Source organism: Lepus europaeus, chromosome 10 (genome assembly GCF_033115175.1).
Source record: "Lepus europaeus isolate LE1 chromosome 10, mLepTim1.pri, whole genome shotgun sequence".
Classification (NCBI taxonomy): domain Eukaryota; kingdom Metazoa; phylum Chordata; class Mammalia; order Lagomorpha; family Leporidae; genus Lepus; species Lepus europaeus.
The window spans coordinates 7,355,836-7,379,597 of NC_084836.1; the positions used below are offsets into that span (position 1 = coordinate 7,355,836).

A 23,762-nucleotide genomic window follows, 5' to 3' on the forward strand; every position below is an offset into this window, starting at 1 on the left:
TGAACTAGCATATGGAAAATCTCTTTCTATTTCTTCTTCTTTCTCTATAACTCTCTACCTTTCAAATGAATAAATAAATCTAAAAAAAAAAAAAAAAACAAAAAAAACAAAAAAACAAAAACACAAAACCCAGAAGAGCTGGTGGAAGTTAAGGATCTGAAAATTAATTCCCTTAAACTACCTAGGATTGAGGAGGCCTTGAGTCTGCGCCTCCCTGCATGGGGACCCAGCAGGAGGGCATCATGGGACCTGAGCACAGAGGGTAGGGCCATGTGTGCAGGTCACTGCATTGCCCAGAAGTAGAGTTTTCAAGTATGCATACTCTGGTTTTTTGTGTCTGCATAACACAGTATCTTCTTCGCCAACGTAAAATCACAACACTATCAATATGAGGTCACACTGCTGAAATGTGTAGTATTGTCTTAATTTTTTTTTTTTTTTTTGACAGGCAGAGTGGACAGTGAGAGAGAGACAGAGAGAAAGGTCTTCCTTTCCGTTGGTTCACCCTCCAATGGCTGCCACGGCCGGCGCGCTGCGGCCGGCGCACCGCGCTGATCCGATGGCAGGAGCCAGGTGCTTCTCCTGGTCTTCCATGGGGTGCAGGGCCCAAGCACTTGGGCCATCCTCCACTGCACTCCCTGGCCACAGCAGAGAGCTGGCCTGGAAGAGGGACAACCGGGACAGGATCGGTGCCCCGACCGGGACTAGAACCCGGTGTGCCGGCGCCGCAAGGCGGAGGATTAGCCTAGTGAGCCGCGGCGCCGGCATTAATTTTTAAATTTTGTTTTTAAATCCCTGTTCCTCACTGAGTGGGTTCTGCACATGGCATGCTTCCTAGGTCTAAAACAGCTATGATCTGCCTGCCAAAAAATTCCCAACAACCGGCAAAGGTATTACTTTTCTTGTGCTGATTTTATTTAAATCAAATGAAATATTACTAGATGAATTTTTTTCAAGCTGCCTTATCATTTTAGTTCTCTATTTTCTCAGGCAGTTTTATCAGTGGAGTGAAGCACTACAGCTTATACGTATTTTAATAGATCGTGACCTCAGCCGTGTGGAGGTCACAGCACACAGAAACATTCAGACTGGCTTCTAGTAAGTTCTGATGGTGGAAGAGCAGTCCGCTGTTCACAAATGTGGAGTCCAAGACAGCCACGCTGCACACCTGGCTCTATCATTTCCTGACTGCGTGGTGAGCTCTGGAGAATACGGAAGCCTGAAGAGCCTTGGAGACCCTGCCTGTAAAACAGGGCTGAGAATGTCTACCCACTGTGTGCAGCTGTGGCGAAATGGCAGGGTCAGGCAGCTCCTACCCGCTGTGGGCTAACACAGGAGAGTTTCTACAAGGTAGTTTCATCATGTGCGACTCACCAGAACCGTATCCAGGCATTGGCCCTTTGGTTTGAAGGTCGGGGAGCCCCACATTCAGTGCGTTGGGTACCATGTTGTCCAGATGTGGCTTGGGCCCAACAGGGTGGGACGGCGAGTGCTTCATGCTGGGCTGCCTCTGCTGCTGCTGCTGCAGCGCGCTCACCATCCGGGCCAGCTGCAGAGGCGAGGAGAGGACAGGCGGTGAGCGAATATCCCAGCTTCCGGTGTCACGGGGAGGGACAGAGTGCTTAGGATCTGCTTGGCAGCAAGATGCACTGCTCACACAGGGCACCAGGGGGACCCGTCTGACACCACGTACCTGCTGCTCCTGCTGCTGGCGCACAGCTTGAGAAATCTTTCTCTGGTTCTGTAGCAACTGCTGTTGCTGCTGCTGCTGCAGGAGAAGCTGACATGCCTACAAAACAGGGCAGGGAGGGGACCACAGCTTCCTGAGACGGCGGCGTTGAGAGCATCAAAGTGCACACAAGGGCTGCAGAACTACAAGGACCAGCACCGGAAGTCCCATCGAGTTCCTCTCTGGGCTAGTTCACCTCCAGCTGAGCTGACTTATCAACATTTAATCAGACTCAGTGGTTTGCAGCCAAGTGTGAACTAGTGGCCCTTCAGGCATAAAAGATGACAAAGACAGATGAAGGAAATCAAAGCTAGAGAAAGAAAAACCAAGCTGCCTGTTAAGCTATCCCAAGAAAATCTACTTACCAACTGGAACTGGGGAATCTGTGGAAGCTGGCTCAGCATGGCAATTTGTTGAGGAGATAACTGGGGCCCCACATTGAAAAGACCTGGATTCAGGCCACTGTTGGGAAACTGCTTAAGCATTGAGGCAGACACCTGGCCGAAAAATAAAAATAAAATAAAATAAAAAAGTAGCTTTTAGAATTGATCAAAATAAAATATTTTTCCCCTGTAAATGATAAATCTAAAACAAATGTCAATTTTTCCACTGAAAAATACTTACGGCATACTTCATACTATGATTGTCTCTGAGCAAAAATATATATTTTTTAAAGATTTATTTATTTATTCAAAAGGTAGAGCTACAGAGAGGCAGAGGCAGGGAGAGAAAGAGAGAAGTCTTCCATCCACTGGTTCACTCGCCAAATGGCTGTGACGGCCAGAGCTAGGCCAATCCAAAACCAGGAGCCAGGAGCTTCTTCCAGGTCTCCCATGGAGGGGGCAGGGCCCAAGGACTTGAGCCAACTTCCATTGCTTTCCCAAGCCATAGCAGAGAGCTGGATTAGAAGTGGAGTAGCCAGGAATTGAACCTGTGTCCATATGGGATGCTGGCACTGAAGGTGGCAGCCTTACCCTCTGTGCCACAGTGCAGGCCCCTCTGAGCAAAGATATAAAGATATTATAACAGCTTTTAATTCTCTTCTTAGACTGTGCATTTCCACAATGAAAATGATCAATTATCAGGAAATCAGGAAGAAAAAAATCTCTGAGAAAAAAATGCTGATGACAATATGGCTTTTGTATGAGAAATTATTACTGGGAATGTGCCATAAAACAAAATATACCAAAATGCAAGGCCGGTTGTGGTGCAGTGGGTTAAAGCCCTGGCCTGAAGTGCTGGCATGCCGGTTCTAGTCCTGGCTGCTCCTCTTCTGATCCAGCTCTCTGCTATGGCCTGGGAGAGCAGTAGAAGATGGCCTAAGTGCTTGGGCCCCTGCACCCACATGGGAGACCCGGAAGAAGCTCCTGGCTCCTGGCTCTGGATCGGTGCAGCTACAGCCATTGCGGCCATCTGGGGAGTGAACCAGTGGATGAAGACCTCTCTCTGTCTCTACCTCTCTCTGTAACTCTTTCAAATATATAAAATAAATACTTAAATATATATACATATACATATATATATATATATGCCAAGATGCACAAAGCTAATAAATTAAGTGCTCTCCAGAAAGCACAGTACTTCTGTTATGCCAACAGGAAAAAGTGACTTGTAAAGAGAGAGAAGCCGGGGTTTCCACAGCTCACACTCGAGTCTCAGAGGCTACAGAGAAGAGCCGGGAAGGCCAGCTGTCTGGCTGGTTCCTTCTGCCTGGTTTTAGGCAGAGAGGGGACAAGGCTCCAGGAAGCTCTGCTGAGGGAGAAAGGAGTCCCTCCTACCTTTGGGCTCTCAGCAAAGAAGCTTGCAGCCAGCTGACCTGAGTTTCCCTGCACTTTCACAGGGCCACTGAGAACAAACGCGGCCCCTCTTCCAGGAGCCACAGCAGCACGTGGGCGGAGGCCTCAGTGCCAGAGGCAGACTGCTTGGCTTGTACCCTTCCCTGCTATTTCTCAGCATGCGACCTAGCATGTAACTCATCTACCGCATCTCCGTCTCCGTAACCAGAAAGATAATCATGTGAACCTCAGTGGGTTGTCTGAGGATTTCCAGCTAACCCATGTCAAAGGCGTAGAAACACACTCCGCAAACGTTCTTGCTGTCTCACAGACTGGTTCTTCAGGGACAGTGACCACACTTCCCGAGCACCTCTCTTCAGGATAAACATGGCCATTTCTTTTTCCTGTATTCCATTCTGCCTCTCAATGTGGAGCCCAGGACAGTCTCAGACTGCCAGATCTGACTATCCCTTACCCATTCTATCAAAGTCAAGTTCTGTTAACAATGGCCGAGATCTGTTTCCCTGGTGGTTACATCTAACGGAATTCACTCACAGAGTTAATGTCAATTAAAATCTATAGTATTTTTAAAAAGATTTATTTACTTATTTGCAAGTCAGATTTACGGAGAGAGAGAGAGAGAGAGAGAGAGAGAGAGAGAGAGAGATCTTCCATCTGCTAGTTCACTCACCAGATGGCTATAAGGAGCCAGAAGCTTCATTCGGGTTTCCCACTTGGACCATCTTCCACTGCTTTTCCCAGGCCACTAACAGGGAGTTGGATTGGAAGTGGAGCATCCAGGACAGAAACCAGCGCCCACACACTGGCATTGCAGGTGGTGGCTTTACTCCACTATGCCACAACCCTGGCCCAAAAGCTAGTGTTTTTGTTTTTTGTTTTTTTGTTTTTTTCCTTGACAGTGAGAGAGTGAGTGAGAGAGAGAGAGAGAGAAAGGTCTTCCTTTCTGTTGGTTCACCCCACAAATGGCTGCTATGGCCGGCGCACTGCGCCAATCCGAAGCCAGGAGCCAGGTGCTTCTTCCTGGTCTCCCATGGGGTGCAGGGCCCAAGCACTTGGGCCATCCTCCACTGCACTCCCTGGCCACAGCAGAGAGCTGGACTGGAAGAGGGGCAACCGGGACAGAATCCAGCGCCCCAACTGGGACTAGAACCCAGAGTGCTGGCGCTGCAGGCGGAGGATTAGCCAAGTGAGCCACAGCACAGGCCAAAGCTAGTGTTTTTTAATGCTTTGCACCCTCGTGTAATATTTAACTCATGTAGCTGGTTTTAAAACTTTATTAATTTATTTTTTGGCTCAAGCTAAGAACCTTATATTTTTCTTTATGTTCAGGGTACATAGTAGGTCCATGATAAATGCCTACTGCACGAGTCAACCTTCATGTAACAGAACAGTGACCTCAAGAAGTTCTTTTCCATTCTGTCACCCCACACATCTCCAGTTTGTGTTCCTTGACGAGAACAACAAACATGACCAAGTTGAGGGTAATCTAGGCCTGTACCTCTAAAAACTTCCCTTCAACCTGAAAGTTCCCAGGCTGGGGGCGGGGTGTCCTATCACTACTTCAACTGTACAGAGAGAGAAAGATATCTTTTATCTGCTGGTTCATTCTCCAAATGGCCACACCAGCTGGGGCTGGACCGGACCAAAGCCGGAGCCTGGAACTCTATCAGGGTCTCCCACATGGGAGAGGCCCAAGCACTTGGGCCGTCTTCTGCTCCTTCTCAGGTGCATTAGCAAGAAAGTAGAGCATCGGGGACTTGAACCACTCATGTAGGATGCCAGCATTGTAGGTGATGGCTGAACCCACTGCATCACAGTACCAGTCCCTCACTCAACTGTGTTAGCATTTAGCCTGTATTCTTCTGATTCAAATAAAAAAGATGGTTTGTCAAATGGCCTGTTAAAAGTGAGATACGACAACTCTATTGTTCCTGTAATCAATATTTATGCCAACCAATGAAGGGAATGAGTTAAAACTTGCTAGCAAACTAAAACCAGCAATGATTTTCAAAGCTGGCTCAAGCACATAACCCTTTAGGCTAGGTTCCTCGTTTCTCCCTTTCAGAAATTATTCAAGGGAACAGGCAGTCAGCCTGGCAGGTAAGAGGCCCAAGTTCACATGTAAGTACCTCGGTTTGATTCCTGGCTCCAGCTCCTGACTCTGGGTTCCTAACAATGTAGACCCAGGGGAGGCAGCAGTGATGGCTCAAATATTTGGGTTCCTGCTACCCACATGGAAACCTGCCAACCCCAAGGGACTGAAAAGCAGATGGACGCTGTTTCCCAAGTAAATAAATTCCTTTTTTCAAAAAATTTTTTTAAAGATTTATTTACTATAAAGTCAAAGTTACAGAGAGATAAAGAGGGAGAAACAAGAGAAAGAGGGAGAAAGAGACAGAGTTCACTCCCTAGATAGCAATGATGGCCAGGACTAGGCTAGATCGGAAGCCAGGAGTCAGGAGTTTCTCTTCCAGGTCTCCCACGTGGGTGCAGGGGTCCAAGCACTTGGGCCATCTTCCACTGCTTTCCCCAGGCCAACAGCAGCGAGCTGGATCCGAAGTGGAGCAGCCAGGACTCAAACCAGTGCCCATACAAGATGCTGGCATCAAAAGCAGTAAATCTACCTACCACACCACAATGCCAGTCCCCATAAATTTCTTAAAAAAAATTTTTTTTAACTGTTGAAAACTTCTTTGCTGTCCTCACTTCCTTGTGGGGGAAGGGTTCTTTCCTCTCATTTCTGATTGGGACTAAACCCAGAGGGACATCTGCCTTCAGCACACCACTCAGGGTTGCACGCCACTTCCTGCAGGCAGCGTAAACAGAGGCGTACACGGCGCCCTTCCAGCTAGGTGGGGTTGTTTGGAAGTCTGTATTAGGAAGAAGCATTCTGCAGCATTCATTTTGTTGTTAGTAAAGGGATATTTTGGTCCCAATATGCCTTCCCTTTTATGTCAGAAATTAGGATTTTGGGCAGGAAAAAAGGGTTGTCATTATCAAACTCCCCCTGAAAACCCTCAGCTTCCACTGAAGGTCCTGGACAGGGCACTGAAATTCTTGTCACAAATTCTTTTTCTGATATAGAATTAGTAAGTTTTAGCATTAGACAATTAACCTAAAGCAAGGATTCCTTTCCTAGATGTCAAAACTGCACCAACCCACCCAGGGAAGGTTCTTTTCTTTTTGCCTCATGTTTTTGGCAAGCCTCAGCCTTGTTTGTGTTCCAATACCACAAAACACCTCTCCCACACATTTGACCTTGCTTTCACCTTGTTCTCCATCTTCTGAACATGCTCCTCTGGAATCTGAGCTCACGAGAAAGCTTCCCCCACTGACTCTTCCTGCCACCTTTCTTCAGCATCACGGTCAGGGTCAAGTTCCTCTTTCCTCCTACTTTGGGGCCACGGTCTCTGCTACGTGGCTTACCAATGCATTTTCTTTCAAGGTCTCAGGGTCACTCAACTCATGGTTCTCTCACTTTGGAAAATGTTCTGGTTGGAAGCCGTCTTTCCCCAGCTGCTTCCCGACTATCCTCTAGGACATGCTGACTGGCATGAACCAATTTAAAACCTTGTTTGATTTTCTGAATTGCTGATGACAAGCAGATGAGAGCACAATGGGAGCGGCATCTGGCCCCTGCACCTATTTTATGCCAGCATGACACACACACCCTCCACAGCATCCCCAAACAATAACCCCTCACTTCTCCTTCGCATTCACCCCAGTGGTCACTGGCGGGACCTAACATATTGTCCCTGACACGGTAATTCTAAACTCACTGTAGGAAGAGTTTGCTTGTTTTCTTTTTGTGCAGGGTGCAATGCAGATCTATCCTATGCTATCAGAATCATTTTCCAAAACAGAGTCCTATCCCACTCAATGACCTGTGAAATCATATGCCTCATCCTCAGCGAAACTCTTAGTTTACAAAATTATTTATTGCCATTTGTTTGAAAGGCAGAGAGACAGGGATAAAGAGGAATCTTCCAACTGCTGGTTTACTCTCCAAACGCTCCCAAAGCCACGGCTGGGCCAGGTCAAAAGCAGGAGCCGTGAACTTAATCTGTATCTGCCATGGTCGGGGACAGGGACCCATGTACCTGAGCTATTGCCTCTCAGGGTGTGCATTAGCACCCCAAGCTAGAATGGGAATCAAGGTATGTCTTGAACTCAGGCACTTTGATATGGGATGCGAAGTACCAAACAACATCAACCTCTGAGCCTAATGCCTGACCCCTTTTATTGATTAAAAAGTTGAGATTCTTAGGGGCAGGTATTGTGACACAAGTGCATAATCATTGCTTGGGGCCTGAACTGATCTCTGGTTCCTGGCTGTAATGTGACCCAGTGCTGGCTGTTGCAGGCATTTGAAGAGCTAACCAGAGGATGGGAGCAGGCAGGCAGGCAGGCAGAAAAAAAGCTCTACTAAACAAATCAGCTGGGGCCAGCACAGTGGCGCAGTGTGTTAACACCCTGGCCTGAAGCGCTGGAATCCCAAATGGGCGCCGGTTCTGGTCCTGGCTGCTCCTCTTCCAGTCCAGCTCTCTGCTGTGGCCTGGGAAAGCAGAGGAGGATGGCCCAAGTCCTTGGGCCCCTGCACCCATGTGGGAGACCTAGAAGAAGCTCCTGGCTTCAGATCAGCACAACTCTGGCCATTGCGGCCATCTGGGGAGTGAACCATCAGACAGAAGACTTCCTTCTCTCTGCCTCTCCTCTCTTTCAAATAAATAAATAAATATTAAAAAACAAATCAGCTACTCTCTGATCAACCCACTTTCCTTTCATCTTGGGAATGGCTGCCACCCCTTTTCAAGTACCAGCATTCCTTCTACTCAAAATGAGCTAATGAGGCAGGCCTTGTGGTGCAGTGGGTAAAGACACGGTCTGTGGCACTGGCATCTCATATGGGCGCCAGTTCAAGTCCTGGCTGCTCCACTTCTGATCCAGCTCTCTGCTAATGCGCCTGGGAAATCAGCAGAAAATGGCCCAAGTCCTTGGGGCCCTGCACCCATATGGGAGACCCTGAAGAAGCTCCTGGCTTCAGATTGGCCCTGCTTCAGCCATTGTGGCCATTTGGGGAGTGAACCAGTGGGTGGAAGAGCTCTCTCTCTCTCCTCTGTAGCTCTGCCATTCAAAGACATACATAAATATTTTTAAAAATGTTTTAAAAAACGAGCTAATGAAGCTACCATTCAGAGTAAAACATGTGTGTGATGCAATAGTACCCTACAGAAACTCACTGTGGAAGACAAACACAAATATTCAGAGCAGAATTGCTCCTAACAGCAAAAATCTAGAAACAATAAAATGTCAGTAGTAGAAATAGGTATATGAACAAAACCACCCAATCAACATGGGAAAATCTTATTTATAACGTTAAGTTACACAAAGGGGAGGGAGTGGCCATATACTTTCATTATATAAAGTGCAAACAAATGAAATATGAAACACACTGTTTACAGATAGACTGTTAGAAGCCAGTACTGTGACTCAACAGTTAGGCTGTCTCCTCCAATGCCGGCATCCCACAAGGGAGTACCAGTTCAATCCCTAGTTGCTCCACTTCCAATCCAGCTCCCTGCTTATGCCGTGTGGGGAGACCAGGATGGAGTTCTTGGCTCCTGGTTTTGGCTTGGTCCAGCGAGTGAACCAGTGGATGACAGATCCTTTTCTTTCTTTCTTTCTCTCTCTCTGCCTTTCAAATGAATAAAAAATAATTTTTTAAAGGTTTATGGCTAACATGGCAGAGAGGTCTGCCAGTGGGGTAGGACAACAAATCAAAAAGATCGATAGAGAAAGACTACAGACAAGAACAGGAATGCTGACAACTAGGCAATCCTACAGTATTTAAATGGCATCATCTCTTATGTCCACAGACTGACAGTCTGGGAGACTATGGAAGCCACACTACCTGGGCCTTTCTAACAGGCCCTGCTCAGCTTCCCCCTTCCTCAATCAGTGATGCCATCCTCCTCCCAAGAACACAAAAGGACCTGGGAGAAGCACCATGAGACTCCTGCCAAATGGCTGCTCATACCTGACATAGAGTAATTAGGCACAGGTTTTGCACATTCCTGCTGCAGGGAGTTAATTATTCTGGGTTAAAAGCCCTTCAATCTCCAGCTGGGCTGGAGAAAGTGAAGATCCTGTTACAATCAATATGGCAGTCAATGAAGCATTGCAGGTGCAAAATGACAGCAATTTAAAGGTGAGACAACAGCTTGCCAGAAACTGCAACTTTCTGAATCTGAGTAACTGGAGGAAAAAGGCAACTGTAGATCCAAAGCCTGGGACATTTATTTATTTTTTATGTATTTATTTCTTTAAAGATTTATTTATTTATTTGGAAGAGCTACACAGAGAGAGAAGGAGAGGCAGAGAGAGAAAGAGAGGTCTTCCATCCTCTGGTTCACTCCCCAGTTGGCCACAATGGTTGGAGCTGTGCTGATCTGAAGCCAGGAGTCAGAAGCTTCCTCTGGGTCTTCCCACACAGGTTCAAGGGCCCAAGCACTTGGGCCATCTTCCACTGCTTTCCCAGGCCATAGCAGAGAGCTGCATTGGAAGTGGAGCAGCCGGACTTGAACTGGCGCCCATATGGGATGCTGGCACTGCAGGCGGCAGCTTTACCTGCTACACCACAGCGCCAGCCCCTGGGACATTTATTTATCAGAAAACTTAGGGGCTGGCACTGTGACGTAATGGGTTAAGCCACTGTCTGCAATGCTGGAATCCCATATGGGTGCAGGTTCGAGTCTCAGTTGTTCTACTTCCAATCCAGCTGCCTGCTAATGCCCCGGTGAAAGCAGCAGAAGATGGCCCAAGTCCTTGGGGCTTCTGCACCCCTGTGGGAGACGGGAATAAAGCTCCTGGCTTTGGCCTGACCCAGTCCTGGCCATTGTGGTCATTTGGCAGTGAACCAGCAGATGGAAGATCTCTCTATAACTCTGCCTTTCAAATAAATAAAATAAATGATTTTTTAAAATGAGTTTCTCAGTCTTCTTTCTCTGTTGACATTTACTAATGATTGCCCCTACAAAGTAGTTTAAATGGATATAACATTTGTGGCTGGTGTGGGGACACAGGGGGGACACAGAGGGGGGACACGGGGGGCCCAGGGGACCCAGAGGGGACCCAGGGGGGGACACAGGCACTTTTTGTTTATGAAGTAAAGCAGGTGTTGTGCTTAGGAGATTTACTGAACCAAAGTCTCACAGAGTTAACTGTGTTTTCCTAAAAATTCCACTTTCAAAATTGTTCTGGGTGCAGGTGTTAGTGGTTAAAATACCTACATCCCACACAGGAGTACCAGGGTTCAAGTCCCAGCTCTCCTTGTAATTCCAGCTGCCTTCCAAATCCTCCAGCGCACCCTGGGAGGCAGAGGGTGATGGCTCAAGTATTTGGGTCCCTGCTCAGCTCCCAGAGTAACCCAGAATCTAGTAATTCTCCTCTTTACCTGTGGTATGAACCCTCGAGTACTATCCACAATTTATAAAGCAGTTTTAATTACATGCAATTACATCAATATGGTATTAGAAAAGAGATCTAAAAAGAATAAGGATTTTCATGTAAAAACATCTACTTTTTTATATACAAGAGGCAATAAAAAATCAGATCTTTGACATTTTGTTCTAAAAATTGTGATCCTTGGCATCTCAATTTTCCACAATTTTGATTAGAAACTGTACTGTGTCTCTGTCAATAAAAACCAGTCAGCTAACAGCTGCTAACCACTGTGCCATCTTTTGTTCTGAGTTGTGGACATTTAAGCTGCTTACCTGGGGAGAAATAAACTGGGGAGGCACTTGCGCCCGGAGACCAGGAGAAGAATTCAGTGGCTGCACTGGTGTGTGCAGACCTCTCGATTGTGCTGTGCTGTTTCCAAACAAGCCGTGATTACCGCCCTGCAAACCGAACAGCGGCAGTGAGGGCTCCTGTGCACGTGAGGCAAGTAAGAAACAGTCCTGCTTCCTATCTCCCAGACGAATCATGCACTGTGTCTCATGGAGCCACAGGACTTGCTCACTCAGAAGTGCTCATCGTGGAACGCTCGGGCAACTACTGAGACCCAGTCACGGGCACAACACGGCCATTTGTGCAACCCGAGAAGCTCTGTGCTGAGAGGGTTCCGTTTAATCCAGTGTTAGAGGCAGCACTGCAGTCCCTGTTCTGTGATGAACACGTACAGGCAATGTAACACTGATTCCAACTACACCCTTTATTTTAAGATTCCATTTACCACATTTATTCTCAAATGTTTCCACTGAGACTCTTCCTGAGAGGCACCTGAGTAAGGATGCGGCTCAAGAACAACACAGACTACAGATCGCCACTATGACCCTGCCTCTCTGCACTGGCTGGCTCAACCTCAGAATCACGACACCCAACAGTGCCCCCAGAGCCATGAGGACTTACTCCAGATCTCCACACCCTTTCCTGACCCTTCCTGTACCAGATGAGAAAATATGAATCATTCACATGGGGACATAAAAAGGAAAGGGAAAAAGTAAAGATCATTACAGGGATACCAAACAAACGTTACTCACCTGTAACTTCTCATTCTATCCTATGAACACCAGTCTAGCTAAAAGTAAACCGTCCTCTTATTCCTGGAGGAGCCCCTCATGGAGCACTCAGCCACTGCACATCACTCACCGCTGCAGAGCTGGGCTGACGGCAAGCCTTCCCTTCTGACTTGTTTCTAGCCATGAGAATCCTCCGGCAAGGGAATCACATTTGCTAACTTGATGCTGCGTGGGGTTCATCTCCGCACAGCCCTTATTTCGTCTCAGTGAGGCCCTGCTCAGAGGTCAGCTTCCTCAAGGATGTCTTCCTGAGAAAGCTTCTTCATGCTTTCACATTGAAATTAACTGAGCCCGCCTCTGTGTTACCCAAACGCTAAAGCGTCAATGGAACCCGTCACCAAACCCTATTGCCTGCTCGAGTTCTCTGCATCCCCAGAACTCAGTGAAGCCCTGGTCTGTAGGATGAGTACATCATTTGCAAACGTCAAAGACCCACCAATTTCAAATCTCACACACTTGAAAGAGCCCCCTGAGTCTCTGCACCTGTTTGCACCAAGTATGTATGCTCTAAATAAGCTGAAGTCACCACCTTCCTCTGATTCCTTGAACCATGGCGATTGAGGTAGCTTTTAAAGAATTTTATAATGGCTTCATTAAGTTCTAGAACTCTAAACATATTGTGATGGCTTAATGATTCAAAAATAGATTAAGGAACTGCTATAGGGAAATTAATAAACTTAGGAACATCAAAAATAAGAATGATTATAAACATAAAGCAGAAATGGCAATTAAAATTTGTGTAACTTACAAAAGAAAAAGATCCACTATGAATTTCATAACATCCAAAAGGTTGTTTAGACATAAGAAAACCTTTATTTAATTCTAAACTCCTAGTCTCCCTACTGCTTTTGCCTGGCAATCAAACTGTCACTCTAAGGTAGAACTGCTCAACTCTGAGTCTTCTTAGACGTGGCAGTCAGCGGTTGCTTGGCTACTGATCAAGCCAAAGAAAACAGGAACCATGTATTTCATACAAAATATTCTCCTAAGCTCTTTCTCACACTTACTAACAGAGGAATGGCCCTGCTGTCAAATGCCAGTTATTTACATGGTCCTTGGATGTCGGAGCTGCTGGTAGCTGAAGTCCTTGCCAGAATCAATGCTTTGGCAAATACATAACTGTATTAATTTCAGTCTCTCTTTTGAAAAAGAAATATTCAAAAGAATTTCTTTTAAGAGTTTTTGTAAAACCAAGCCCTGGTTTCTCTTTCCAGTAGGCCAGATTCCACCCTCCCCTGCCAAAGGTGTGAGGGTTTCCATTATCCGGGGTCTCTAAGGCCATACCAAGCACTTTGCTACATCTGAATGGGTGATAGTATAGGAAAGTCAACAGCAATCTATCAGAAAATGTCTTCTCTGTACTCTAGGACAAGGCACATCACAAGCTGTTCACTTTCTTGGCTCAGACACAGCTTTAGGTAGCGAGATATGTGGAGGCAGTCTGATCCAGCCTTTTAAAAAATATTTAGAAACTGGGAAAATGGTAACTGAAAACTTGTATACATGCTAATGTGGAGTTCAGAGGCTACTGTTAAAGTGTCCCAGTCGTATGTGAGCTTTTATGATGAGCCGAGTCTTCACCGGTGAGCTGCTCATAGCTGTACTGTTTCACTCAGGCAAGGCTCTGAAAAAGGAACTACAAAGCTGACTGAAATACTCTGAAGAATAAAAGTTTAAAATTTTGTTTTTAAATTATGAAGTATATTAACTGTGTATGAAAACAGTCTAAAAAACAAGTCTCTATCTGGGCAGGACGTGTGTTCCACTTCACAATTATCTTCACTGCAATCCAAAGATCAAAAACAAGTGTGGACTCTCTCAGAGTTCAATGCCTCACTATTATGACTGGTCTGTGCATCAAGGTTGTGTACTAGTAGCTTTTCCTGATCATGCCATTGCAGAACCATGGTGTTAAAAAATGATTTTATATTTTCTATACCTTGCCCCAAAATAAAACAGCCCCCAGAAGACAGATGTCATTGTTTCTTTCCAGTTTAGATAATTAACACACACCCATGTCCTCTGTGGAAACATTCTAAGAAAAACAGTGAGATATAAAGGAAGAAAGCAAAATTTACCTGGAGCTCCCAATCCAGAGTTACCCAGTCTGGACACAGGGATATAAGAAAGCTGCATTTTATCGTGTGCTCAGGCAACAACTAGAAACGCCCAGGGAGAGCCTGTGCACAGCTGCACTGTGGAGTTATCCTCATGTGGAGAGAGATGGACACAACTAAGGCTTTCACGTAGTGTAACTCATGTCCTTCCCTGAGACCCTGAGGTAAAGGTTACGGTGACAAGCAAATGATCAACTATGGACGGGAAAAGTCACTGCTGAAGTTAGAGCTGCAAAGGAATTATGGCTCCACTAATCCCAATGTTCTCCACACAAACTACACCAGACTGTGCAGTGCCCGACGGAGCCCTGCTGTGGCCCCCAGGCCTGTGAAAGTGAGGAGGCATCATCCTTCCCGCGCTGCGGGTTTCCCTTCTATTGCATAGCCCTTCCCTGGAGCGCCGCTCAGCCCAATCCTAGGAAAGGGGCTGCTGAGGGCCAGTAAAGCCCCACCGTGTCTGAGAGCAACATCCACTCTTCTCAAAGCTTCAGCAGCTATTAAAGTTACCCCTCTCTGGGGGAATTATTGTATTTTTAAGCTTAAATACCAGATTTTAAGATGCAGTAACCCTCAAATGCTTAACCTCATCGGTTTTGCTGATTTTTAAAAAACTAGTAGGGTCATGAAATTCAAAAGACTTTCAAAGTATTTATCTATCATCCAGTCTAATGTTAAAAACAGCAAATGCATTGCTCAATCAGATCACTTAAGGTATCTCTGTAGCCTCTTTAACAATTTCCTAAGTCAGTTAATTTATTAATGTTAACTTATGACCAAAAATGAGAAGACAAAATAAACAGGATTAAAATAAAATCTATGTCAAGAAACATGAAGAGAGATGGGTTCTATGGGCTGAACAATCTGAAACCTACACCTAATTATTCTGTGCATTCAGTAATCAACAGATTTCCCAAGACAGACAAATGATGCAATAAACTGCAGACCAGGGCCAAGGCGAGGCCAAAGCCCAGCAGTCACAAATTTGAGAGGCCTCCTTACTTGTCTAGCAGCGAAGTTTTGGGGGTTGAGCCCTGTGCCGATTGCTCCAAGGCTGACGTTGGGTAGTGTGGAACCAGAGGGAGACAGCTTGTAGCTGGGAGAAGGGGAGAAGGGAGAGCAGGGAGCCTCATCCCCAAGGCACCCATCTTGATTGGAGAAAGGCAAAGTCAGCTGAAAAGTAGTAGGAGTGAGCCAATCACAATGAGTGTTGGTTAGTGAAGCAACAGAATGCAAGCGGGGAAAGAGAGAAACACGAGGAATAAACAAAGTTAGAGTGTATTAGCAACAACCCAGGCTGGAGCTGGGAGCTGGTTACCATCACACTTGGCCTGACAGACACCATCTGCCGTCCTCTTTGACACAGATTTTCCTCATCCTCGAAGTTACTCACACGGTCTGTCCATTGCACTAAGACAAAAATTGCCAGACACTGTATTTTTATGCATCTAATACTGATGACTCCATGTGGCTGTGGAAGCGGAGCCAGGGTCTCTTCTTGTGAGTATACTGCTGTCTGGACCAGAGCAATGCTGTCAAAACTGTGCCAGATCTAAAGATTTTGGTTTTAACTACTTCCTCAAGACCAAGAGCGCTGCAAATCGGTGTTCTGAATCGAGGAATAACCTCTTCCCTTAGAAACAGTAAAATCAAAACCAACAGGTATAAATTACTTGTTAAATCAGGTATTTAAGAACCAGAGAAGTACCACTGTAACTACATACAGACGACTAGGGAAATGGGGAATATTAACAGGAGTTTTCTCAAATCCAGAAGGCAAGGCCTCAGGAGAGCAGGATCATTTGCACAGAATCCAATTTAATTAGCGGCTGCATAGCAGCAGAGAAAACAAGGCAAAGTAAATCTCTCCCTAAAATTTCTTTTGCATTTTCTGAGAGCGCATTTCCCCTGCTACAAATTGTCAAGTCATCTTCCCTCCACCGAACTTCCCAGGTCTTTCAAACGGCGATTGCCTTCTTCACAGTACTCCCGTGCTGAAACAAACCACTCTAACTCCTGCCTAGTCACCTGGAACAGCAACTGTTTCCATGTCATCACTTTAATGCAGGAGACGTCTGTGTTTTGCTCATTTACTTCTATGTAATTGTATACTTCTTCCAGAACCAGTGTTATCAAAGCACAAGTGGGAAACAAAGCAGTTCTCATGAATGATTATCTTAAGTAAAAGATTCAACTCACCTTCTCAAAATAAGGCCCACTATCTGTGGTTCCCATGTCTTTGGAATTAGGTGGACGGAACCCAGATCGATCCTTCCTCATGATATCATTAAAATCCCCGAGATTCATTGCTCGCTTGTCCACATCAAATTTCTTATCTGAAAGGCTTCCTGAAAAGTAGCATAAATAGAGTGAAGAAATCGAGATCATGGCCAAGAGTGACCTGTCTCAGCCACTATTCATCTAAACAATTTTTGTTCTCTGGGGCTAAGACTGGACGCGCTCTCCTGGTGTTTTGTCCCTGGAACACGTGGGTCCTCTAAAATACACAAAACAAAACATGGATCTGTTGTGTCTTGTTTTCCATGGAAGACTGGAAGACAGTCTTAGGGTAACCCGGCAAAAAAATATGGCTGAGGAAATTCACTGATGTGTTTGATGACAAATGCTTGAGACTGTAACACATAGTTCCAGGGGATAAAAAGATCAAAGAGGTACAGCTGTCATCTTAAGACAGCATGGAAGAGCTGAACAGAAAGCATGGCATGTCCACATCCCCGCACAACGCAATTTCCGGGTGCACTGACTGCCCCCCGCCTCACACCGCCGTTATTACCAGGTGCGTTGACTGTCCACCCCCCCACCCCCCCTCACAGCACTGTCATTACCAGGTGCACTGACTGTCCCCGCCCCCCCCTCACAGCACCGTCATTTGCTATTATTCCATGCTGACATCATCAATGCCCAGGGAGTTTAGGTTTTATGTTTTCTCATGTTAAAAAATATCATAGACCAAAGATTATCCTACCTCTTTCCCTTACTAGCCAGGCATTGCTTTCTTTTCTTCTTAATTTGATTTTGTTTTTAGAGACAATTAGTTTACCTCTTCTGGTGACCAGAAAATTATTTATTTATTTATTTAATTTGAAAATCAGAGTTAGAGAGAGGGAGGGAGGGAGACCTTCCACCTGCTTGTTTACTCCCCAGACGATCACAACAGCCAGAGTTGGGCCAGGCTGCATCCAGGAGCCAGGAACTTCAACCAGGTCTCCCATGTGCGTGGCAGGGGCCCCAAGACTTGGGCCATCTTCCACTGCTTTTCCCACTGCTTTTCATTAGAAGCTAAATCACAAGTGGAGCAGCCAGGACATGAACTGGCACCCATATGGGATGCCAGCATCACAGGCAACAGCTTTATTTGCTTATGCTGCAACTCTGGATCCAATGTGATTCTTTTTAAGTTCTTCAGGGTGAGCAATCCCAGTCTATGGTTGATACTATCTGCTCCAGTAGCTACAAGAATTTGTCAATGGTAAAACATGCCAGTGTGGACTGCAGCAGCAACTGTCAGGGCCGTAGACAGGTTTAGTCTACCCTGTGCAGTGTTTGTAAAGACACCTGAACTGGTTTCCAGGATCTAAAAATCACTACGTCAATATGCACCCGAGTTTCCGGCCTCTCCTGAAACACCGGAAGATATGGCACAGTCAAGCCAGCACTTGGGCACGGCTGACGTGTACAGGCGGCAGATGCCTCTCCGCAGCTGACCAGGAGCCTCTGTGTCCCTCTTTCTTACACCTGGCACACATCACTCACTGACACGCCTCTCTGGCACTTGCAGTCAACTTGAGTTTTCAACCCCTAACTCCTTTCTAGCATGGCATCTTAACACAGAGTAAACGCTCATCTATGGAATTGTGCCCATCCCAACTCAAACTGGGCAGGAGATCCAAGATACCAAGACACTCCCTTCCCATCCATGGAAGGATACACACCTACAGACAAATCCATTTTGCTGCTTGGATTATCTTCAGTTTGACTCTGAAAAATAAAGTACAGGTGAGAGACAATTAATGGTGCAGAGGTGGCATCGTTCACACGAGACCGCATCTTAGCACCTTACGAGGGGCACTACACAAGGCCCTCTGAGGTGAACTTCAACCCAAGACGCTGACATTTCTGACTGCTACTGACATATATATCCTTGAAGTTCAATTTTCACATACAATTTGCCTCACTAAGTCTACAGACAGGGAGGAATAAAATAAACCCATCCTCAAGTTCCAATAGGCCCAGGATCAAATTCCGTGAATGGCAGCCAAATGATGACAACTTCTTCTCGTGACTTGTCAAGTCATCAAGTCTTGAAATGTGCAGCCAAGTGAAGCCATGTGTCTTTTGGCAACCAGGGACAGGGTGTCCCCACACTGTTCCCCAGAGACATGGAAATCAGCAATTCTATGAGAATTCCCTAGGCTATCAGCTCCAATGCAGTTTTTCTGGTTATTATGCTGCTGTTGTCTATTTAAAATTTATAATATGAAAACGGGCCCAGTAGTTTGGGGTCAAGGAAAACTGCATGAACTTGAAGTGTCCTGCTCTTCCTTCCCTGCCCTCCTAAAAGGAAAAGAACACTTAGAAGGCCTAACCTTCCACTGAGGCACCGTGCTCTTCAGATTAGCACACAGAACCACCACTGCTTAATTCCAAATAGTAAGAACATGGCTCTCCCAGCTATAAATCTGCGACTCTGCACTGGACCAGGGCAGAGGCCTTGAAACCAGGACTAGAGCTCAAAGCTGGGATCCCATGAGAAAACAGCAACACCACGAAACTCACCAGCAATCCCATGTTTGAAAACTGCTTGGCTAGAGGATTCATCCATGAATCACTGTTTCCTCCTTTCAGTGAGCACTACAGAAACAAAATGTGCAACCTCAGAAGCAAGTCATTTCTCTCAACCTACTCGCTATGCTACAAAAGTGTACACTGAAAATGAAGAACCAAGAGTTTATCTTTCTGAATCTTCACTTCTAACTACAGTTGCTTTGATACTTTGTGTTCGCTGAAAGGATTAATAAGCCCAAGTTCTATCTTCGTTTTCACTCTCATTTTACCCAACGCTCTGAACTGGCAGGTCGGCTGGTGTTTCTTTTCAAATAGGAAGAAATGGGATTCTGGCATGCAACCCCTTTCACTTTCACTCTGCTCTCCTCGTAACCTGTACTGGTTTCTATCAGGAGAAAAGAGTCTGGCGCCAGTGCATACGCCTTGGACAAGACCCTGCTGGAGTCCAGTCCTGTGTGTGGAAGCAATGAGGACTGATTCAAGCCGCGTTTTATCGGTTCCATGGCACAAAGGATACAGGTCCCCGGTGCAAAGATGCCTAGTGAGAGATGCCATCCCACACCTCCTGGGATAAATTAGCTAGAGGTGGGTTTTGTTTGCTAATGGGACAAAGCTGGTTCTCCCCTGAACAAGGCACCAACCATTGGTTCCGTGAAGGCAGCAGGAGGACCCATGAAGTGGACTTTGGTGGGGGTGGGGAATAATGGGATTTGTGTATTTGTACGTCCTTCAGGTAAATATTCTACATACTATATGCTATCAAATCAGTTTTATTATTCTTGAAAGTGATGAGGTATTTAAATGTGACAGGTTTTAAGATCCAAAAAAGCCCTCACTGAGAGGGGGTGGAGACGGGGAGTTATTGCTTAACAGGCATAAAGCTACAAGCTTTAGGAAAGATGGAAAGAGCTCTGTAGACAGACAGTGGTGACAGCCGCCTGGCAGTGTGAATATACTGCATGCCACTGACCTAGACACTTGGAAACAGGTATGGTGACCAATTTGATGTTAAGCGTATTTTTTAAAAAAGATTTATTTTTTATTTATTTGAAAGGCAGAGTTACAGAGAGAAATAGATCTTTCATCTGCTGGGTCACTCCCCAAATGGCCGCAACCAGATGAGCAGGTCTGGAACAGGCCGAAGCCAGAAACCAGGAGCCTGGAGCCTCTTCTTCCAGGTCTCCCACGTGGGTGCAAGGGCTAAAGGACTTGAGTCATCCTCCACTGCTTTCCCAGGCACATCAGCAAGGAGCTGGATTAGAAGTGGAGCAGCCAAGTCTTAAACAGGTGCCATAGGGGATGCCAGCTTCACAGGCAGAGGCTTAACTTACATCACAACTCAGCTCGCATTCAGGGCATTTTATCACAACTTGTTTTAGGATCCTTTGTAGGGAAGGTCAGAATGACCGGGCTGGACCTGAAATACTTAGTTCCCAATTACCTTAATTAGTTAAATCTTGGGCATCACCTCAGCGGGTGATTTATTAGTATCCCCCTACTCAGTTAATTTGGTCTCTTTCTTAATTTGTAAATAAGCAGAAGAAAGCCAAAAGCAGACCAGATGACTGAGAACAAAGAATGCCGAGAACTTTACTGAATAATTCCTCTTGTGACTAGAGAAAGGAAATAAAAGCTGTTCAAAGAGGGAAAACCATAAATGACTTCTGAAGCAAAATGTCTCTAAGGGAAACAAACTGTATTCTCATGCTAGAAAATAAAGTCGGGGCATTCAACTAATTTAATACCCTCCGGGGCCAAGGGAACGAGGTGCAATCCCCAGGACCAAAGCCCTTTGAAGGCAGCGTCTGGTATTTGAAACACAGGAGGATCACAGCTGTGGAGAGCTGCCCAGCACAGCAGGCTCCCAAGCTGAAATGAAGTACATGTATGTCCGCATCTTATTTCTACCATTTTATTTGTGATTGAAAAAAAAAAGGAGAGAGCTTCTGCTAAGTCAGTGGTTCTTGTTTTAAACAACAACAACAACAACAACAAAACACTACTGTTCTAGATTAAAACCAAAGTCCTCATCAAATTATTCAAGCCCAGAGGGAAAGCGATTTGTTATAAAATATGGAAGGTCAAAGTTTAGCTCACAGCCTGCTGCAGGAGGGAGAGAAATTCCCCAGTTGCTGTAGCAGGGCTACACTCTGGTACTATGCCCTGGAAGTTCCCAGATCAAATAAAATCAAGACATGCTGATTGTCTCCGGAGAAGCCGTTATTACCTTCCTATGCTTTCTTGTCTACATATTCATGGGGATTTAGTCTAAGGACGTGTGGCTTCAGGACACCAAAGCACAAAGCTTCTGTAGCCCTGAGAGCTTCCAAGAAATTATCATAATATGAAAATCAGAAATAGAAAATACCTCACATCCTAGAAAATCTCATTGTACAGACAGCTCAACAGTCCTGCAGTGCAAGGATTCAAGGTCATGAGAAAGGGAGACGCGAGATAAAAGGGAAGCCCTTATTGGCTTGTAAGGAATATTTTCCTCCTTGATGACCTCACTCCTTCTGTTACTGAGCTGTCACAATTCTGTCTTCCAAGAACGAACGAGCAAGCTAACATCTTCAGAGTGTGCTACCTTCATCTGCTTCTTTCCTCCTTGTCCCCAGCTTGCTGAGTTGTGGGAGGAAGTGCTTCCCTGAGAGCCGGCGGTGTTCCAGACTCCTCCATCCTCCTCCTCTTCCCAGCTGGGATGACGAGTTCCTGCGACTGGCCCATCACTCTCCCCCCAGCCATCTTGCATAGATTTGGAATCTGTAAGGGAAGAATGAATTAAATCTGAAGCAGCTACTACACACATATGCACACACACACACATAAACAATAACCAGAATACTAATTCCCTGCAGATGCAACATGTTCATATCTTTGTAATTTTAGCTGCTCTACATGGCAAGGCAACTTCTTATCATTCCTACTGTAGACAGCAGAACACTGAAACCCATGAAGCTTTCGTGATACAGGGCAAGACCTCCCGACTCCCAGTTCAATGCTTTTCCCCCTGCACCAACTGGACAGGAACTGAAAGACTGGTTATGCCTACAAGAAACCTCACATCCGAATTAATAGACAGCTGCTCCTCTTAATGAGCATGATGTACTGCAGTCCTAGTTCTACTCACCCAAATGTACACTGTGCTCTTTTTTATTTTTTATTTATTTTTATTTATTTATTTATTGACAGGCAGAGTTAGACAGTGAGAGAGACAGAGAGAAAGGTCTTCCTTTCCGTTGGTTCATCCCCCAAATGGCTGCTATGACTGGCACGCTGTGCTGATCCGAAGCCAGGAGCCAGGTGCTTCCTCCTGGTCTCCCATGCGGGTGCAGGGCCCAAGCACTTGGGCCATCCTCCACTGCCCTCCCGGGCCACAGCAGAGAGCTGGACTGGAAGAGGAGCAACCGGGACTAGAACCCGGGACTGGTGCCCCAACCGGGACTAGAACCCGGGGTGCCGGTGCCACAGGAGGAGGATTAGCCTAGTGAGCCACGGCGCCAGCCCCACTGTGCTCTTATACACAATGGTCACTGCAAACAAGAGGTACGATTACAGAAACAAATAAATCTCATTTGGGGTGAAGTAGAGAAGAACATGAAAAAGGGAAGAACAAAGGAAAGCGTTGACTATCAGAATTATGGTTAAAGAAGAGCAATTCACAGACACTCATGGAAGGATGAAATGTATTAGGTAGAAGAGACCCGAGGGAAACACCACGGAGAAGCAGTGTTTTGAAATGGCAGGAGGAGGAAATGTGGAGAGGAGAGTCGGCAAGGGGAAGAAGACAGAAATCAGAGAAAAGGCCTCGAATGTCCAAGGAAGCTGGACATCAGCAGCCACAGTCTATTCTACCTATGTCCCCTTCTAAACAAAGATCTTGAATGACCGGATCGAGTCCTCATTTTCCTTCCAAAAATACTGTATGGACTTGCAAGGTATACTTTACAACATTAAAGCTACATAAAATGATGAAGGATGGGAATTAACGTTCCGTCGCCTACAAGCTGTCCACATCTTTACCAAATGACAGGAGCTTTACTGAAGTCATCTGATTTTGACAGCTTCAAACGAAGAGTGTAGAACAAGAGCAGTGGCTCTCTAGGCTATTCCTTGAATGACTGCTTCCATCCCCATGGGCCGGGCCAATGACAGCCATGCAGGCTTCCTCCAAGAATACCTGACCTAGGACAGTCATCTCCTCTAATGTGGCACCTCCACCCCAGCAAGGCCAGGGGAATCTGAAGGCCTCACTCTGGGGTTACTGAGGATGGAAGGCAGGGCTGCTATTCTCCCTGCTAGGAGACTGCTTCCTCTTGCAGACAGGATTATAATTATTATAAATTATAAAAACCATTATGTTATAAACCCATATAGTTACATTTTATACTTAAAGTATGATTTACATTATGCAATCCTACACTTTATACCATCCAATGGTTAACCAACAGGAATTAAAAACTCAATATAAATAACAAACTGATCCCTTTGTAACATGAAGACATTCAGGTGAGCCCATCATTTAGAAGAAGAAGTTGAACCTTTTTTTTTTCTTTTAAAAAAAAGATTTATTTATTTGATGGGGCCAGCACTGTGGCACAGCAGGTTAAAGCCCCAGCCTGCAGCACCAGCTTCCTATATGGGCACCAGTTTGAGTCCAGGCTGCTCCAATTCCTATCCAGCTCCCTGTTAATGCACCTGGGAATGCAGCAGAGGATGGTCTAAGTCCTTGGGC

The 23,762-nt window shown here is 45.8% G+C and overlaps 1 protein-coding gene across 4 annotated transcripts in view; it reads right to left on the bottom strand.

The window, feature by feature from the left end:
• TNRC6B (trinucleotide repeat containing adaptor 6B) overlaps positions 1–23,762 on the bottom strand; it is a 295,987-nt gene that overhangs the window by 34,611 nt on the left and 237,614 nt on the right. For all 4 annotated transcript variants that reach the window (XM_062202813.1, XM_062202815.1, XM_062202814.1 and 1 more), the window contains 8 exons: positions 21,615–21,790; positions 19,019–19,093; positions 18,175–18,220; positions 16,421–16,569; positions 11,301–11,426; positions 2,095–2,226; positions 1,694–1,789; positions 1,375–1,549 (listed from right to left, as the gene is read on the bottom strand). In XM_062202813.1, coding sequence (XP_062058797.1) covers positions 1,375–1,549; positions 1,694–1,789; positions 2,095–2,226; positions 11,301–11,426; positions 16,421–16,569; positions 18,175–18,220; positions 19,019–19,093; positions 21,615–21,790 — 975 coding nt within the window. The remainder of the gene's footprint in view (positions 1–1,374; positions 1,550–1,693; positions 1,790–2,094; positions 2,227–11,300; positions 11,427–16,420; positions 16,570–18,174; positions 18,221–19,018; positions 19,094–21,614; positions 21,791–23,762) is intronic.